Here is an 18,897-nt window from a genome sequence, read left to right on the forward strand (position 1 = left end):
TCTGGAAGCAAAGAAAAGTCCCGGATATTCCCCAAGGACTTTATCATTGGGCCCTCACTAAGGGATTGATGGGTGGGTCATCAATCAAAGCAACAAACAGCTAGAACTCCTCCCCTGCCATTAGCAAAGGGGTGGAACAATGAACAGTACAAAAAGCCACACAGGGACTGAATGAGTGCTCCCACGTCATGCTCTCTTGTCTCTGGACCCGTTTCTGCCCTGTGTGTGCTACTCTCACCATTTTTCTTCTGCCATGTGTCCACACAAGTAAAACCTGGGCATTTATAGCCTATAATGGGGAATTGTAGTCTGTAAATCAGCCCTCTTTATCCCTTTTCACCCCCCTTCCTCTCTACCTGGGACCCCTGCTCTGTTATTTTCTCCCATTTCTCTTTCTTCCCTACCTGAATAAATTACTGGCCTAACTCACCTGTCATGCTCTTGAAATTCATTTCTGCAGCATAGCCAGGAACCTAGGTAAAATCTGGTAGCATACTTGGTGAGCCAGTCCAGGAGTTTATTGGTGAGTGAAACTATGGCCTACAGCTTGTTTAATGCTATCCTTTGGTTCTCCATTTTAAATGGGTTTGCTGATGAGCCCCCATAGGATGTAATCCCGGGAGGGAAGGGGCTGGGGCACCAGAACTCTCTGTATTCACCAAGTTTGTTAAATCTGACCCCAGTCTTGTTAAATCTTGTTAAATCTTGTTAAATCTGACCCCAGATTTGTTAAATCTGACCCCAGTCAGGAGGGCTGGGGCACATTGCGCTGCTCTGTCAAGTCCTTTCAGCAGTCGAGGCTCTGCCCTCAGGGCCAGCAACCATTGCCTTCTCCTACCCTCTCCCCTAAGGGGTACACGGCAGTGATGGAGAGCCAGAGAGCTGGGAGCTTTCCCGGCCCATGCCTTTTCAAGTGACCAAGGCAGTGGGCAGAGTCTAGATGGATGCTGTGGGAGTTCCTTTCCCCAGGGGTGTCACAGGCCAGGATACCCTTGCATAATTAACCTTTACCCTTTACCCATTATTCCCATGTTTTTCCATCCCTACTTCTTGATACTGAATTTCTCTTTACAGGTTTGTGTTAGAATGTTTTGGAATGTTTTAATAAGTGTGAACTGGAAAAGTCTAGCAAAGAAACTGTTACCTCAGGGCCCCAAGGCCTGTAAGGTAGAGCAATTAATCTCTAATTAATGGCCTTTTCAAAGCTGTTTTAACTGGGAAACTATCAGACAGTAAAGTCATAAAACTAGAATGGCTTTATTTTTGTCCCTTCTCAGAAAAAGGAGCAATAGTCAAAGAAGAAGCACTATTTGGCTTGGCAGCTTTAGGTTGAAATCTAGTCAGCCTGTCTCCCAAGTCCAGGTGGCTCCGGGAACACCCAGTGGCAGGGGCTCTATGATTTCCTGGGGTGGCGGGAATCAGGGCAGCCAAACATTTCCTGAGCTTTAACTCAGGAACTTCTGTTTGGGTCAGTTGGTCTCAGACCCTGTAATGGTCAGGGGTGCTGAGAACCAGAGCAGTAAACTGAATGGCCCCCCTTCCTTGGGTCCATCCAGAGAGCAGCCAAATATTCCCTGAGAGACAGACTTCTGGGGCACTTTGATTTGGGGCTGCTGCTCAGTCTCCCACCAATTCGAACTGGGCGCATTGATCTGATCACCAGAGGAAGCATTAGATATCCCCCAGAACCTAGGTCGCCCACCCAGGGACACCTGTGGGCCAGGTTGGCTCTGAAATTTGAAATTCTCAGGATGCTGAGACAGAGGTTCAGCTCCAAATTATGAGGAGCGGTGAACGGTTTTAGTCAGACTAGGACTCTGGGATACCAGAATGGTTGACCAAAAGGTGCTTCTTCATTCTTCCTAGAATAATGGGCATGGTCTCTAGTCCACCAGTGTCGCAGTGTGGGCTCGCCCGGAGGACCGCTGCAGGGGCGGTGTGGGCCCAGGCGGAGGGCTGCAACACACGGAGGGGCCTTCTGAGAAGGCGCTCTGGGGCCAGCAAGGTGCAGAGGACACGCGGTAGGAAGAAGACTACCGAGGAGACCAGGATCTGTGCGCAAGTCTGATTTATTCAGGAAGTACAGCGGTTAATATAGGGCGAAGATGGGGGAGGGGCAGGGGCCGGGGCCGGGGGGCGGCAGATGGCTGATAGGTTCGTGCAGGGGTGCATCACTGGTTGCGGGCAGAAGACGGGGTAGCCAGGGTTCTCGGCGGCAGCGAGGCGGGGCTGTCATGGCACAGCGGTGGCCCTCGGGGGAGAGGCGGGGTTAGGCCACCGAGGGGGAAGCAGGTGCAGCTGGGCAGAGGGGCGGGCAGTACGCCCGAACCCCAAGCGGAGGGCCTTAACGCCCGTTCCCGCCACCCGGGTCTGACTCGCACCGGCGCCTGGAGACAAGCCGACCCTTCCTGTCGCCACGTTCCCACACGGTGCCACCCTACACACCAGTAAACTCCCTGTGGAAGTATCTTCTCAGGAATCAGGAAATTCTGCCTACTGCTGGTCTACATGGCCACAGTATAGCCAAGAGCAGCCTCTGTATAGGACCCTGAATTCCAGCTAAACCAGTGTAAGAAAAGAAAACAGATAAATCTGAGACCCAGAAACCTCATGTCGTGTCTCCTTAAAGAAATGAGGAAATAAACCTCAAACTCCTCAGTTTAAACTCAGTTGTGCCTATAAAAATTGTTAATAGAGATCAAGATCCAAACAGGTTACTAAACCTGTCCTGGAAACTAAGACATCTCATGTGACATCAATTAAGATTAAAGAATGCCTAGAAATGCTAAAGGTATAAAATTCTCTTTTTTAATCTGTGCTTAACTTCGTGTTCAACTTTGAGATCTGTGTTTAACGTTGTCAGTTTGCTTGCACCTAGGAAATCAGATTTGGGGTTCACCTGTTACAAATTGAATAATGGTGAAAGGTAACCTAAGAATAAGTCTTTAAAGGACAATACTGCCTTGCTAGTGGATTTAACGCATAACTCACAAGTGAAATTTATTTAATTGCTAGAAAAGCAAATAAACTTCGCCAAGTTGTTACCAATAAAATTCTTGTGGCTTAGTTAAAAAAGGTACCCAATTCACCTTAATGTAAAAATTTACTAAAAACTGTAACTCAGAGTTAAGACTATTTATAGATGCCTTTATATTATAAAACAGTGAAGGATAATAACTGAAATTATATTTGGGTAGATTTAACTTGAACCTACTATTGTAAGTATAAATTCTAAACTGACCTTACCTTCATTTATGGTCACTTCAAGCCTAGCCTCATCCCTTGCCTTTGCTTATAGTTATTTCATAATAGCTTCAGCCCCTATGGCTCAGGAGAAAGCGAACTTGAAACATCCCTGTCCCGACCAGCCCCCTCTCCCTGTGGGGGCCTGGTGTGCAGTGGCTGCAGACAGCAGCCTCCTTGGTAGTGTATGTGACCTGTTGCCTGTACAGGTTGTCCTAAGGGACCTTGGAGACAGCCCTTCCTTGCCTGTTGCTGGTCCTATCTGAGACCTCATGCCATCCCCAATCTAGGCTCCAGATGGGTATGCGAGGTGCCTTTGGAAAGCCTCAGGGGACAGTGGCCCAGTACACATCAGCCAGGTTCATCATGTCCATCCGCACCAAGCTGCAGAACAAGGAGCATGTGATTGACGCACTGCGCAGGGCCAAGTTCAAGTTCCCTGGCTGCCAGAAAATCCACATCTCTAAGAAGTGGGGCTTCACCAAGTTCAAAGCTGACGATTTCAAAGACATGGTGGCTGAGAAGCGCCTCATCCCAGATGGCTGTGGGGTGAAATACATCCCCATTTACATTATGTAAATCATAATGTAAAACATAAGCTAACCCCTTGGACAAGTGGCAGGCCCTACTCTCATGAGGGCTTTGCCAGCACTGCCCTCCCCTGGCCCCCTGACCCCCTGACCCTTGCCCTCCAATAAATGACTTCTTGGCTGCCTAAAAAAAACCAAAACCCTGTCTACTCTTCTACTGGTATTAGGGACCTTGCTTTCTGTCATGGCTCCAAGTGTGGACTAAATTGCTGCCTGGTGGAATTCTTGACCCTTGGGATTGAACATCCACTCTTCCAGTCCAGCGGCCGCCAGAGTCCTGTTATCTCTGAGGACTGGGAAGTGAAGGAGGCCTCCTGCCTTGACTGTTGGGGTTCCTAAAAGTGGCAATTCATGAGAGAAACCAATTTCCCTGAGGCTTCGATAGCCTCAGTGAATATACATAGAATTAGGCTTGCTCATCCAAAGTCTACTAAAGTCAAAGTAAAATATAAAGTGCCAAAGCAAGAGAAAATTGTATTAAAGCATTGGGGATATTTTGGTTATAAGCCATTAATTAAGAAACAAAATTCTTGTGCAAAACTGCATGGTCATAGTACAAATTGATGAAAAAGCCTTCCAGGAGATCTTTCAAATGTTATTTTACAGTTAAACTTACTTTGTAAGAGAATGAAAGTTTTAAGTAACTAAGTTGTGCTTCCATGTCAAACTATTCATGTCTGCCTATTTGCTCAGTGTCTAACTTCATACATCAGGATGATAATATCAAATTAGCAAATTAAAACTCTAAGTTCATATGTAATGAAATTAAGTTAAAGAAATGTAGGGCTGACACCTACATGGGTGAAATCTATGATAAGCTGGAGGCAAGTATTTGTACAAGGAAGGGATAAAATGGGGGCATGGGGTTACTTTGGGTAGGGCTTTGTGGGCTTGAGGGGGGCTAGGGATGGGAGGATGGTTAATATTGCCCAAGAAATTGGGGGGAGGGTGGGGGAGCATATGAACATAGGAGATTGTCAGATATTTGGTTGAGAGTGTAATGCTGAGAAAACTTTTTCAAAAATATAATAAGGAAGGTTACCTGTTTAAGATGCTTAAAGGGGATAATCTGATGCAGGACAGGCTTCTATGGAGTGTGTGAGTGCTCATTTTGTTATAGTGGGTTATATCACTGGATAGAGACCCATATAATGAGAGTGAAGGTATACCCACATCCTGGGGAGGACTGATGTTCTCAAATAGAGGGAATTGTATCTCTCGAGAGAAATGGTGGCTCCCAATGCATTAGGGCAGTCGAGCATGTCACCCTCAACATTGGTGCAAGTATCTCTGACCATGGCCCTTCAAGCAATGAAGATTGACTGTCACTGTGGGACCTGAGGGGAGGGGGAAATAAATATTGAATAGATGGAATCAGTGTAACTGTGTGGGCAATAGAAGTTCCACAGGATTACACAAGGATGGATATAAGACATTTTAAATTACACCAAAAATGTATAGGGGCCAATAGGGTAAAATGTAAATCATAATGTAAAATATAAGATAACTAAAAATTTAGAAAATCGTATAGTCTAAAATATAAACCACAATGTAAACCCAAATGTTACCTTGTTTGAAAGCTATTGTCTCAATATCTGTACATCAGTTTCAGTAAATATAGTATGAATAGGTAAAAAGATTATTGCTGTGGAAGGGAAAAGGGTTTTATGTTGGATATGTGGGAGTATAAATATATTGTATGTATGAATTACTGTGATCTAAAACTTTTGTGAAACCAAGCTTAATAACTAGGAAAAAAGAAAGAAAAAGAAAGGACTTAGACACTGAGGAGAAGACGGAAGAAGTTGCCTTGCCAATTTGCATACAGGGCAACACTTATTGCAGTGATGGAAGGCAAAACATCAAAAATAAAGCTTTTGCATTTTTAAATTTTTTGATACCCCAATTTATTTTTACCTTAATTTTTCTAAATTAATATGTATTCTATATTGAACCTTTAAACTCATCACTATATTCCATTTTACTATTAAGGGAACCTGGCAATATATTGGGCTTCATTTTTGAAGAAGTTTTGGATCACAGAGAGGTTCAACAATGGCAGGGGAGGAATACTGGTGTGGGATGTTATTGACAGGGGACACATGGTTGGCAGGGAGTTCTCCAGGGCATATATCCAGGGTACATAAATATATTTGGATATTTTCATAGTGGTTACAATTGAAAACAACAACTGAGGGAGTGCTGAGTTCCTAGCCAGGGGAGCTCTATCACATTCCCTAAAGGAACAGCAACAATCCCCCAAGTGCAATGGCAAAGACCAAAAAAGAAGGAAGGTCCAACAATGAGCCCTTGATACTAATGACTATACTTGTAAGCCTGTGCACCTGAAATAAGAACAAGGCCTAGAGCTGCAGGGTGCCTAAGAGTTACCTCCTAAGAGCCTCTGTGTTGCTCAAATCTGGCCCATCTCAAAGCCAAATTCAGCATGTAAATGTGTTGCGCTCCCCCCAGCGTGGGACATGACTCCCAGGGATGAGCCTCCCTGGCACCAAGGGATTACTACCAAGTACCAGCTGATGATGTATCTAGAAAATGACCTTGAATAAAAGGGTCAACTCGGACCAGCAGAATATCTCAGTCCACCTACCAGGAGTTAAAAATGCTTTTTGACCTGACTAAAAGGGGGAAATGGAAAGGACAAAAGAGTTTATATTACTATGAGTCTCCAAAAAGAGCCGGGAGATTATCAGAGGGGTTGCCCTTATGCACACCTCAGCAGAGTCCCAGAGACAGATAAAGTAGATACAACCTCTGGTGTTGGTTCTTCTGAGGGCTCCAGAGACCCACAGGTTCTATGGTCATGGCAGATGGAGTTCAGTGCCATGTCAGTTGGCCCTACTTCAGAGTTTGTGGTTCTGTGTGATAGAGCTGGACTCAGATGTGATCTTTGTCACAAGCCTCTCCTGTTACTTTTACCAGATCTGTAGTTGGTGCTGGGGTTTAGTGTATACCCAGGGGACCTGACTCTCTGGACTGACCATGTGATAGCCAGGCCCTGGGCCTCAACAGACTTGCAACTCCTACACTCTGGTTTATTGGACTTACCCCACTCAGCTAATATGGAGGTGAAGAAGGTCAACCATCACACCAGGAAGCCAAGAGTGCCTACAACTGAAAGCAGGAGAATTGCATCCAGCATCCATGTGGAATCTAAGCCCCCTCTTGATATAGATGTGGAATGGACACAACCATTCTAAGGTCCACAGGATGGAGGAATAGAGTATGGATTAGAGTGCACTTATTGATATGCTATTCATGAACTATTGTGATTAGTAATCGAAAAAATGTGGCATTGGTGTGGAGAAAGTGGCCATGGTGGCTGCTGGGAGTAGGGAGTGGGAGGAAGAGATGTGATGTGGGGGCATTTTCGGGACTTGGAGTTGTCCTGGGTGGTGCTGCAGGGACAGTTACCAGACATTGTATGTCCTCCCATGGTCCACTGGGTGGACTGTGGGAGAGTGTGGGCTATGGTGTGGACCATTAACCATGAGGTGCAGCAGTGCTCAGAGATGTACTCACCAAGTGCAATGAATGTCTCATGATGATGGAGGAGGTTGTTGTTATGGGTGGTGGAGTGGGGTGAGGGGGGTGGGGGTATATGGGGGCCTCATATTTTTTTAATGTAACATTAAAAAAATAAAGAAAGAAAAAAAAGAAAGAAATGTAGGGCTGCCCCCTCTTAAATGCATAAAGTGAATTCCATTGGTTGCTAATTGTAATCTAAGGTAAATTAGACAGTCTATGTGATTGTGGGCAATTATAAAGCGTTTGTGAAAGTTTCTTCTAAACTGAAGCATTTAAATGGCTTGTTCTAAGAAGCCATTATTAACTAGAAACCTAAAGTGATGTTAATGGCAAAAAGTAACTTCATAGCAATGAAACCTGTCTGCAAGTCACCTCAACGTGCATATTCAACTGGTGGTAATGAAAAGCTACCTTGATTCCATTGGGCCTCTTCAGTTTTCATTTTTTTAATGGAAAAAGTAGCTTTTCCTCTACTCCTAAAACAAAATACCTGCTAATTAATGTCTTCATGGTAAAAATATAGAAGTAAAACGCAAACACTAAAAAATTCATTTGATAGGGAACACATTGCATTGGAAATGTTTAAAAGGTATATAAAAATCAAGAGATAAACTTCAGCATTGTCAAACTATCTTGTGCATTCAAACCAAGCCTTCAATACATTGCAGGGGCCTCTCCACTTGAGTTATCAGCTAGGTTGGTCACTGACCCCTAAAACAATAAAGATATCTACTACATCTCTGGTTGTGCTCCTGAAGTTGATGGAAAGTACATTGTGGTTTCAAACCCCTGCAGCAGCCAATGGTGGTTCGATATAGCCAGATACACAATGGATATCACCTCCAGACTGGCACTGTCTCATAGTGCCAAAGGGCACTATTCACCATGCTGGTAGAATACTGGAACCTGCTTTCCTAGCTTCTCTCTAGTGTCAACAGTGCTGCAGCTTCTGTGAAAAACATACCAAGTGGAGCAACTATCACCAGAGTACTGTAAGTAAAACTTAAACACAATTGACATTATGGCCTGCTCCCACGCAGAAATAATATGTAAGGTAATAATATGTAAGGTATTGCAAACCTGTAATCTATTAATTACAGCTCAAAGAGAAACTTATGCATTGAGTAGTACATTAATTAGTATCAAGTACTGTACCTATATCCTATTCTAGATATGTCTGATGATTATGGTGATATTTCTATAAGATCATATGCAGAGGGACATTAAACATGTTAAAAGTCCTGGTAAACTTCATTTTCTAAGTAGTTAATGAATGTGCTTAGCCCATGTCTCCCTCCTAGCCCTTATTAAAGTTAAAGGAATTTCCAACTTGGTGCACTAATCCTGAATGAAGCCAACTGCCCAAAAATGTGCCAGTTCACCAGAAGCACCTGACAGAATGTACGTGTGCCAGTTATTGGACAGCCTGAAATGCCTCTTCAAGAGAAAAAGCTAAGTAGCATCTGTGTCAAAGTCAGCTGTTCCCTCTAACTCTAGCGCAAATGCCTATTGCTAGGGGGAGAACAAACTAAACATCCCTTAAAGAAACCTTGTCTGTTTTCATCTCCTGCACCTTAACTAAAAAGGGCAATGCCTCTTCCCATTCTACTGAAGGAAAAATACTCCTTCCCATCAACTTTGGGAAAATACAGCCTTTGCAGGCATCTGGCCTTTTCTATTTCTGTGGTCCTGTGTCCTCTTAATTAGTTTTGAGAATATATGGTTTTACTAAGTTTATTTCCTCCAGAATCAATACCTTGTTAGCCACATGGGGACTTGATTCAGCTTCACACAGGATGCCAGATCCATCTTCCTCCAATTGAGATAGAATAGCAAGAGAGTGCTACACCTTGTCAGGTAGGGCCTACAGCCCCTAACCAGCAGGAAGTAGCTACAGAAGAAAGATCATCTCCCTTCAGCACCCCGTATGATTAAAGGTGTAAACTCTCTGAAGGAGGAATGAAGCAGGCTAGTTAAAATACGAAATCAATAGGTGGATCTGGAACCTGGCAGAGAGTCCACATGGACATCAATAACCCCCATCATGGCTGCTGGAAGACGCCCACCCCCAAGATTCTGCTATCCAGAACAAAGACTTCTTCTGGAAGCCAGGAAAAGCCTGGATATTCCCCAAGGGCTTTATCACTGGGTCCTCACTGGGGGATTGATAGGTGGGGTCATCAATCAAAGCAGCAAACAGCTGGAACCCCTTCCCTGCGATTAGCACAGGGGTGGAATAATTAACAGTTCAAAAAGCCAAGCGGAGACTGAAAAGCGCTCTCACATCCTGCTGTCTTGCCTCTGGACCCGCTTCTGCCCTCTGTGTACCACTCTCGCCTTTTTCCTCTGCCATGTGGCCACCCGAGTAAAACTTCGGGCATTTATAGCCTATAATGGGGAACTGTAGTCTGTAAATCAGCCCTCTTTATCCCTTTTCACCCCCTTCCTCTATACCTGGGACCCCTGCTCTGTTATTTTCTCCCATATCTCTTCCCTTCCTACCTGAATAAATTACTGGCCTAACTCACCTGGGGTGCTCTTGAAATTCATTTCTGCAGTGTAGCCAGGAACCTAGATAAAATCTGGTAACAGGAGGGCCCCACTTTCAAGGCCAAGTCCAACAGACCCTGAACCCCATCCACTCACCTGCTCATGGGTTTTTCTTGCAAGTATACCCTTTCCCAACAATTTTCACCTGTCTGGGGTATTACCATCAGCAATAAAAACATATTCCAACATCCCTCCCCACCTTTTAAAAACCCTTTAAAAATTGTTGGAGGGAAGCGAATTTGGCCCAACAGATAGGGCATCTGCCTGCCACATGAGAGGTCCAAGGTTCAAACCCAGGGCCTCCTGACGCATGTGGCGAGCTGGCCCACGTGCAGTGCTGATGCATGCAAGGAGTGCCGTGTCACACAGGAGTGTTCCCTGCATAGGGGAGCCCCATGTGCAAGGAGTGCTCCCCGTAAGGAGAGCCACCCAGAGTGAAAAAAGTGCAGCCTGCCCAGGAGTGGCGCCGCACACAGGGAGAGCTGACGCAGTGAGATGACACAGCAACAACAAAAGAGACACAAATTCCGGGTCCCGTTGACAAGAATACTAGCGGACACAGAACACACTGCAAATGGACACAGAAAGCAGACAACTGGGGGGGGGGGGGGGGCGGGGCGCGGGGAAGGAGAGAGAAACAAACAAAAAAAAACCAGTTTGAGCCAAACAAAGTATATTCTGATTATGGTGGTACTAGGTTAGAGGCTAACAGATATTTGGAAAATCCCTAAGTATGTGGGGGTGGGGGTGGGGGAAGCCACATTTTTAAACACCCTTGGTCAAAGAAAATACCAAGACAGAAGTTAGAAATATTTTGAACTGAATAAAATTGAAAAGGCGATGGGATGCCACTACAGCAGTACTTACAGGGAAATTTACTGTATTTGGTGTGTGAATGCTCTGAAAGCAAGGTCTCTAGCTTCATGGTAAGAAACTAGAGAAGGAACAAATGAAACCTGAAGAAAGGAAATGAAGATCAGGACAAATAAATGAAATCAGAAAAATCAGCTTAGTCAAAAATGGTTCATTAAGGGAAAAAATAAAATTTAATAAACCAAACACATGAGGAAAATATGAAAGACCAGCTATTAGAGTCAGGAATGAGAGGAGTCATCACTGCATATATCAGAAGGCATTATGAACAATTTAAGGTCAATAAAAGCAGAAGATGAAGTGCACAATTCTTGAAAAATACAACGTAACCTCACACAAGAAAAATAGACAATCTGTTTAACCTTACAGCTTTAAGGAAGAGCTCCAAATAACTTCCAGGGAAAACAAGAAAACTACTACTTAAGGCCCAGGTTGGGACCACGGAAGGCCTACCCCACCTTCCCAACCTCACAGATTTAGGGTACTTTGACCCAGAAAGGGATTCGAAGGGGAGGGGCCCTGGGCATCTGAGCCAGCTCTGCTTTGGAGAAAAGCAGAGTCATGATGATGAGGCTGCAGTTCTCAAGTCCCAAAGTCACTCACCACACACTCAGATTACGCTGCAGCAGGTGAGTGGGGAGTTTGACCGAGCCTACACTTTGGCACGCTTTGGGGAACTCTTGTCAGCTGAGCTCTGAGTACACAGACCGGACCTGGCAGGGAGAAGCCATCACACCACTTATTAACTGTGACCTTGGACAAGTTTAAAGGTAGGCACGCTACAGTTTTGTAGGGACTAAAACGTTCCAGTAGAGGGCTTGGTGCACAGCAAGAAAGCTTCAGAAACATTGCCTCCCTCTTGGGGGCACGCTGGGAAGTGCAGAGCCCTGTGATCAGCCGCACCAGAGAGTCTCAGGGATCTTTTCCCCTCTTAATTCGTTTCGCGTTCCTTTTTTTTTTTTTTTTAATTCTCTTTTCTTCAAGTTAATAGATGGCACAAAACTTAAGCAAGCGTGGAGACCTGGGTCCAGATGAAGCAGTTACCGTATCTAAGCGATTTCATTTGGAAAATGCCAGGGTGCGCATTTTGCAGTGGACACGGACACACACTAAAATAGTTCCTCGACACTTGTTCCTCCTTTTGGGGCTCTCCCAAAATAAAGTTCGTCCAACTGCCGCGAGTTTCTAGCCCCCATCACCGTCCTATTCTGCTCTGGGCAGGGAACACCTTCGGACGCCTCGGATCACCGCCACTCCGGCGGCAACAGAACAGGGGTGTGTCCGGGCGGGCCCCAGGACGCAGAGGCGGGAGGGGGCGGGCCGAGGAGGGGGGCGGTGTTACGAAACTGTCGAGAACAGACTGCCCCTCCTCAGAGGGGAGGGACCAGGCCCCGGGACCTTCCTGGAGAGTCCGAGCCCTGGATCCCAGCACTTAGCTCTGCGTGGCGCCTGACCCCCGGCCCGGGCAGTGCGCGCCGGTCGCGGCCCACAGTCCTCCGCTCTCCGCGCGAGTGCCCCATGCGCCCCTCTCCCGGCCATGTCGTCTTGCAGCCGCGTGGCGCTGGTGACCGGGGGCAACAGGGGCATCGGCTTCGCCATCACGCGCGAGCTGTGCCGGCGGTTCTCGGGGGACGTGGTGCTGACGGCGCGGGACGCGGCGCGGGGCCGGGCGGCCGTGCAGCAGCTGCAGGCCGAGGGCCTGAGCCCGCGCTTCCACCAGCTGGACATCGACGACCCGCAGAGCATCCGCGTCCTGCGCGACTTCCTGCGCCGGGAGTACGGCGGGCTCAACGTGCTGGTCAACAACGCGGGCATCGCCTTCAAGCGTAGGTGTGGGGGTCGGGGGGTGGCCCTGGGGCGATGCGGGGCAGCGGGCGCCCGGCACAGTCTGAGCGCTCGGGGAGGGCCGTGCGGGTCCCTGGGGATGCGCCCAGCGCTCGCCCTGCGCTGGCGGAGTTTCGCTTTCCGCGGAGCCGCCCGGGTGGCTCGCCCTGCGCGGGGGGCCGGGCCGCGGGGAACAGCGCACCCCGCCCGCGGGCCTGTGCGGGCCTGTGCGCCGCCCCGGGCCCTCCCGGAACTGTCAGCGGCTGCAGTCTGCGAGAAAACCCGACTCCGGGGACGGGACCCCGCCCTGTTCAACCCCTCCGTTTTCTGTGCAATGCAAGAAGGCATCTTCTCTGCCAGTGTCTCCCAACTCGCCTTGGGCTTTCGCGTTCCCGGGTGGCGGGAGGCATCTGCTCAGGACAGGAAATGAATCGCCAAGACACTGTGAGCGCGCAAGTTACACATTTGGCTTTATGGAGAGCTTTGATAGGCTCTGGAAAAAAAGGAAATGAGCTTAGGCTCTCTTCCCCAGGGAGCTTATGTTCGTTACCAAACATATAAACGGGGTTTGAAATAGCATCTTCCTTTGACCAAAAAAAAAGTCCAGGAGGTGGCTTGTTCAACTACTAGGCAACTTAAAAAGTAGTTGAGCTAGGGGGCACTAAGAAATAACCAGGCCAGCTGCACTTTCAACCTAGTGGGGAAGAGTGAAATGAACTTTTCTGGAGCAGAAGCCTCCACCCCCGGGGACCTGAGCGCGCACCACCTGCGCGCGCCCTCTCGGGGCTTCCTTCAACCCTCTTGGACAACTCCGTGGGTTTTGGACTCCCTGGCCGGAAGCGGGAGAGAAAGGGCGTCCTCAGCCAGTGGCCGAAGCATTGGGTAGATACCGCCGCTCCACGTCGGGTGGGAGGGCTGACGGGCGCTCAAAGCCCTTGCCCTTCAAAGGGGGATGCGAGGCCTTGGGCAGCCGCATCTACTACACCCGAGGACTTGCTGGAAGCGCCGACCCGACCCCGCCCACACCTGCTGAATCATAATCTGCATTTTAACCGGATCTCCAGGTGCCTCCCGTGCAAAGTTAAAGTTGGAGAAGGGAGGTCAAAGCCAGCAGCTGCAGCCTCTCCTGGGAACTTGTTAGAAATGCAAATTCTCGAACCCCACCCGGGCCTGCTCTAGGCGAAAATCTGCGGGTGGAGTCCCCAAATCTGTGTTTTCACAAATCCTCCGGGGAATTCTGGTGCTCGCTCAAGTTTGAGAGCCTCCTACTTACTGGTTTAAAAATCGCTTTAGTGTTGGCTTGTTTCCTCCTTAATTAATTGTTAGGAGCTAGGATCCAATCTGTCACCTGATTTTCAGGGGTAAACACATGACTTTCTCCTTGTTTCCTTCTCTTTGAAAGCTGATGATCCATTGCCTTTTGACATTCAAGCTGAGATGACATTGAAGACAAACTTTTTTGGCACGAGGAATGTCTGCGTGGAATTACTGCCCATAATAAAGCCTCACGGTAAGGCCAGCGTGGGGATTGGTGGGTTGCCGTCCTCAGCAAGGACAGGGTCCCAGGGTCCCTGGATGCAGCTGCCCCCACAGGAATCGCTCGTGGGTGCCATTTCTTTTAGGTGGGGAAAAAAAAGGAGAAAACCATTAATTTTTCAGGCTCTTCCCTTAAACATTTTAGTTTTATTTTGCTCTTGGGATCCATGTCATGACCTCAACCCTAGAATGATTGGGTGTTACACGTCGCAAATTGCCACCTGCCTTTGGTCAATCCCCACGACTCCTCCAGCTTTCAAAGGTGGCAGTGCCACGCCTGGCTCTTCTGGGGACCTGGGGATAGTACCTGTGCTAGTGTAGTATGTCTTTCCCCGCATTCCTTTCTTCTTATGCTTGACTAACTTTGTCAAGCTGACTCAGAAAATCCAAGAGAAATTGTCACTATAGGAAACGCCCTGCCCACAATCCCAGGCATTCAACAAATCATTTTGATTAATTTTTCAACATGTATTTGGGTGCCTACCATGTGCCAGGCCCTATCCTTGGTGCTGGGGATACAATGGTGAGCAAACTGGACAGGAACGGTCTAGTGGGGGAGAGGGTCGCTAATCAAAGACTCTTAAGAGTCAGGTTTCTACACTTAAGATGGGCTTCCCTGAGGACTTTCCTTCCCAAGAAGTCAGTGATTCTTAGGAAGAATCGTGGTCCTTAGCAGAAATGTGCTTTTCTTAGTTGAATATTTTGAATAAGTTTTATGTCTGGATTCAAAAATCTTAAAATCTAAAAAGGTATGTGGGGACAGTTGCACTCATACTCTTGTCCCCCAGCTACCCAATTGTCACCCCCCGCCTCAGCAGGTGATTCTTTTTATTAGTTTTTTAGTGGGATAGGATCAGAGACAGGCTGCAGGCAGAACTGCAGCTACGGATGGAAACCTTGAGTCTGCAGAAATGGTGAGTGCCCAGGACAAGGTGATGGAGTTTTTAAATGCAAATCCAAACAAATATATATATAATATATATAATAAGCTTTATTAATAGAGAAGTTTTAGATTGCATGAAAGTTACATAGAAAGAATGGGGGATTCCCATACACCCCACCCCTCCCAAATTCCCCCCTATTAATCACATCTTCCATCATTGTGGTATATTGGTTACACTTGAACAAATATTGAAGCAGTGCTACTATCCAGTGTCTATAGTTTACATTATGGTTTACACTTTTCATTGCACAGCCAAACAAGTATAGATGTACATTCTCTTTTACTCCTTTTTATTATATAGAAGATGATATTCAGGATAATGTTTGCCCCCTTGCTTTTTTCACTTAATATAGCAGGTGCTCTTTCTAGAACAGGAAAGAGAGTGTCCTCATTCCTTTTTATGGCTGCATAGTATTCCATTGCAGACATATATCAAGTATTAGGGAGTCCTCTCCCTGATGAATTTTCAAGTCCTAGACTTTTAGAGCTGCAAAGTACTAAAGAAATGTTGTATCCCTATCCCCTCACATGACAGAGAAGGCCCAGAAATGTGAGCACAGGTGGTCATAGAGCTCAGGTCCTGAGCTCTTCACTCTATCAAATCAGGGTAATAAGCTTTAGTGGAGGGAAAACTCTATCGCCAAATGATTGAAAACCAAGCTATTTAAAAAAATAATGGGAGGCTTTGGGGAGGGTGGGGCTCAGGAAGGGATTAGCCCAAAGCCAGTGAATCACTATCGTAACCAGCTGTCTGGAACAGGCTGATTGTGGAGTGTAGACTAGAAGGAACCTGATATAATTTGAGAAGTCACCACTTCTAGAATGTGGTACAGGGATCTTTCTGGTCAAGTGGAATTCTGACTGAAAGCCACTGTCCATTAACCAGAATGACATGTACCACTCCTTGTATTAATAAAGACATAGAGCACGGGTCTCTGAAGCGTGAATCCTTCTCGGCGCGCTTCTAAGTGGGACGCCACTGCAGCGAGCAGCAGAGTGGTAATCTTTGTTAAGTCTTGCACCTGCCTCTTACATGGAATTGGAATCCCAGTCCAAGGAGTTGTTTGTCATTGCTAATAAAGTCCAGACATCAATTTTATTTCCCAAACCGGGACTCTCTGGTTTACAACTCATAGACAATGTGACTTTTCAAGAAACCTCAAGTTTATGTGAGGTGGGGAGGGTAACGCTGAAGATCATTACCTCTTTATATATGGGGAATCACTTCCTCCCATGCAAAACTAACTAAAAGGCCACTCTTTATTGAACTTTCTAACATCACTTTAAAGAAAGTTGTTGAGTGGACATCGCCATCCCAGGGTCCACAGGATGGAGGAATAAAATATGGATTAGAGTGGACTTCCTGGTATTCTACTATAGAACTGTTATGACAAGTAATGGAAGAAACTATAGCATTGATCTAGAGAAAGTGGCCACGGTAGTAGCTGAGGGCAGGGAGAGGGAAGAAGAGATGAGATGTGGGGACATTTTCAGGACTTGGAGTTGTCCTAAATGATACTGCAGGGACAGATGCTGGATAATATATATCCTGCCATAATCCACTGAAAGTACTGGGGGATAGTGTAAACTACAAAGTAAACTATAATCCATGTGATGCAGCCGTGCTCCAAAATTATTCTCCAAAATTATTCTCCAGAATGTGCCACACTGATGAAAGAGGTTGTTGACGAGGAAAGAGTGGGGGGATGGGGTGTGGGGTATGTGGGAACCTCTTATATTTTTTGTGATCTATGTATCTTTTTAAAAAAGACAATTTCACTTGAAAAAATTAAACACAAAGGCAAAAAAAATTTACTCCATGTCAATTATGCTTCAATAAAACTGAATATATTAAATTTTTTAAAAAGTTTCTGAAAAAAAAAAAAAAGGATAATGACCCTGCATGCCACTAGGGGGAGCTACTCACCCATGCTTTATAGAGTGAGGTCAGGTCCCCAGGGGCCACCAGGACCACAGCAGAGGGCAGCCCTTCTCAGGGCTGATGGACCCACTTGGCTGTTGAGGCTGGCTCTTGGTCACTCCTTGGCCTCTCTCCAGGGGTGTGCCCTCACAAAGAGGACACTTCCTTCCCTTAAGGAGGATTTTTTTCCATGAAAGACAATATTCCGTGTAATTTGTTCTTTTTATCTTCCTTTCCCTTTCAAATTTAATTCCTTGTAGCAGCCAAATGATTGGGAACAAAGCTCTTTAGGAAAATGAAGAACACAAGCTCATCTAGGTATTATTCCTGGCTAATATATTACACTGAATCTCATCATGAGAAGATGAAATTGGGGGAAATACTACAAAATACTGGCCTAGAGTGTTCAGAAAAGTCACTGTCATTGCCAACTACTCTAGATTAAGATAGACTAAAGGATGGCAACTAAATGCATGCATTGCATGATCCCACAGTGGATCCTGGATTAAAACATTAAGCAAACAAAAACTATAGAGTGTCATTATGGGGACAGTTGGGGACATTGAATCATGGACTAGACATTAGCTTGTAGGACCAGACAATGCTAAAATTCTTCAGTGTGATGATTCCTGTGGTTATGTAGCAAATGTCCTGATGAACATATATGCCGAAGTTTTTAGGGTGAAGGTTTATAATGTCACAGAGAGAGAATGCAAATGTGGTAAAGCATTAACAACTGGTGCACATAGGTGAAGGCTATGTGGGTGTTTCTTGCGCTATTTTTGCATGTTTTCTATAAGTTTCAAATTTCTCAGTATTAAATGTTAGGAAAGAAATATGTGTTACCATTTAAAAAAAAAAAGAAAATCCTGAAGAGTCATAGGTACCTGGGGGATAAATGGATGCTAGCTTTTAAGGACAGAGTTGGGGATATCCCCACTGGGGTGGGAGCCACAAAGATAACCAGTGAAATGTGACACTGTAGTAGCAGAGAGAAGTCAGATGTACGTGGTATCGAAGGCCAGAATGCGAGAATTCTGAGAAGGAACATGATTTATTTCGACCAGCTAGACTCAGCAGACTCTAGTCCTGATAAAAACTGAGCCCTGAATAGAATTTTTGGGTCCCTTTTATACAGATGATATAAGAGTAGAGAGTCACACAGTGCTTGTGTACAGAAGGACTTTTTGTTAAGTTTCTTCAAGTGTTTTATCTGAGTATTAGATAGGTTCTTTGCTCCAGGTAAGCTTGAGTTAACACATATCCCCCACATTCCAGGTAAGCTTGAGTTAACACATATCCCTCACATTCCAGGTAAGCTTGACACATTTGACTTGCGTCCTCCCTGAATATCCAAAGCCTATAGAGTTTATACTTCTCACTTGGCTTTCTAGGCATATTTGGATATAAAATAAGTTTGAATTTATGCACAGGCTATATTCACACCTCTCCAGGCATGTCCCTGTTAGTAGTGTCACTCGGAAAATGAAATCAAACCCAGTGATCCTACTGGGTGCGGAGAATGCGGATTCAGTGACCTGTATAAGAAAAGAACCAAAAAACTGGTGGCTATTGGATGCTGGGGGAAATATGTACATTTAACATGTTTAGTGGCTTTTAGATTTCTATCAGTGCTTCACACTGGTATATAGTTTTTGGTCTGCATATTTGCTGTTATGGACACAACCATTTATTGCACTTAACTGTAAATTATGAAAGTTTATTAACTATGGGCTGGGAAAAAAAAGTAATGAAAGTCAAAAGCAGATGGAGTTTCCTGTGTGAAACCCTACTTTTGGCACTCGGGGACAAAGAGGTGGCTGATTGTGAGCCCAGGAAATTGGGCCATCCCTAGGAAAGCAGTATCCAAA

General features: G+C 45.9%; 1 protein-coding gene and 1 non-coding gene across 5 annotated transcripts in view; both read left to right on the top strand.

The window, feature by feature from the left end:
* Window positions 1-3,344: 3,344 nt before the first annotated feature.
* On the top strand, window positions 3,345-3,480 carry LOC111759433 (small nucleolar RNA SNORA70). The gene has a single exon (XR_002793418.1). It is a non-coding gene; the product is annotated as a small nucleolar RNA SNORA70 (small nucleolar RNA).
* Window positions 3,481-12,172: 8,692 nt separating this feature from the next.
* LOC101411585 (carbonyl reductase [NADPH] 3) overlaps window positions 12,173-18,897 on the top strand; it is a 31,773-nt gene continuing 25,048 nt past the window's right edge. For all 4 annotated transcript variants that reach the window (XR_009185636.2, XR_009185637.2, XR_011648717.1 and 1 more), the window contains exons 1-2: window positions 12,173-12,628; window positions 14,029-14,136. Coding sequence is in view for 1 of the 4 variants with exons in the window: in XM_004474485.5 (XP_004474542.2) it covers window positions 12,340-12,628; window positions 14,029-14,136 (397 nt within the window). In the remaining 3 variants the exon portion in view is untranslated. The remainder of the gene's footprint in view (window positions 12,629-14,028; window positions 14,137-18,897) is intronic.

This window comes from Dasypus novemcinctus, chromosome 4, assembly GCF_030445035.2.
Source record: "Dasypus novemcinctus isolate mDasNov1 chromosome 4, mDasNov1.1.hap2, whole genome shotgun sequence".
Taxonomy (NCBI): Eukaryota; Metazoa; Chordata; class Mammalia; order Cingulata; family Dasypodidae; genus Dasypus; species Dasypus novemcinctus.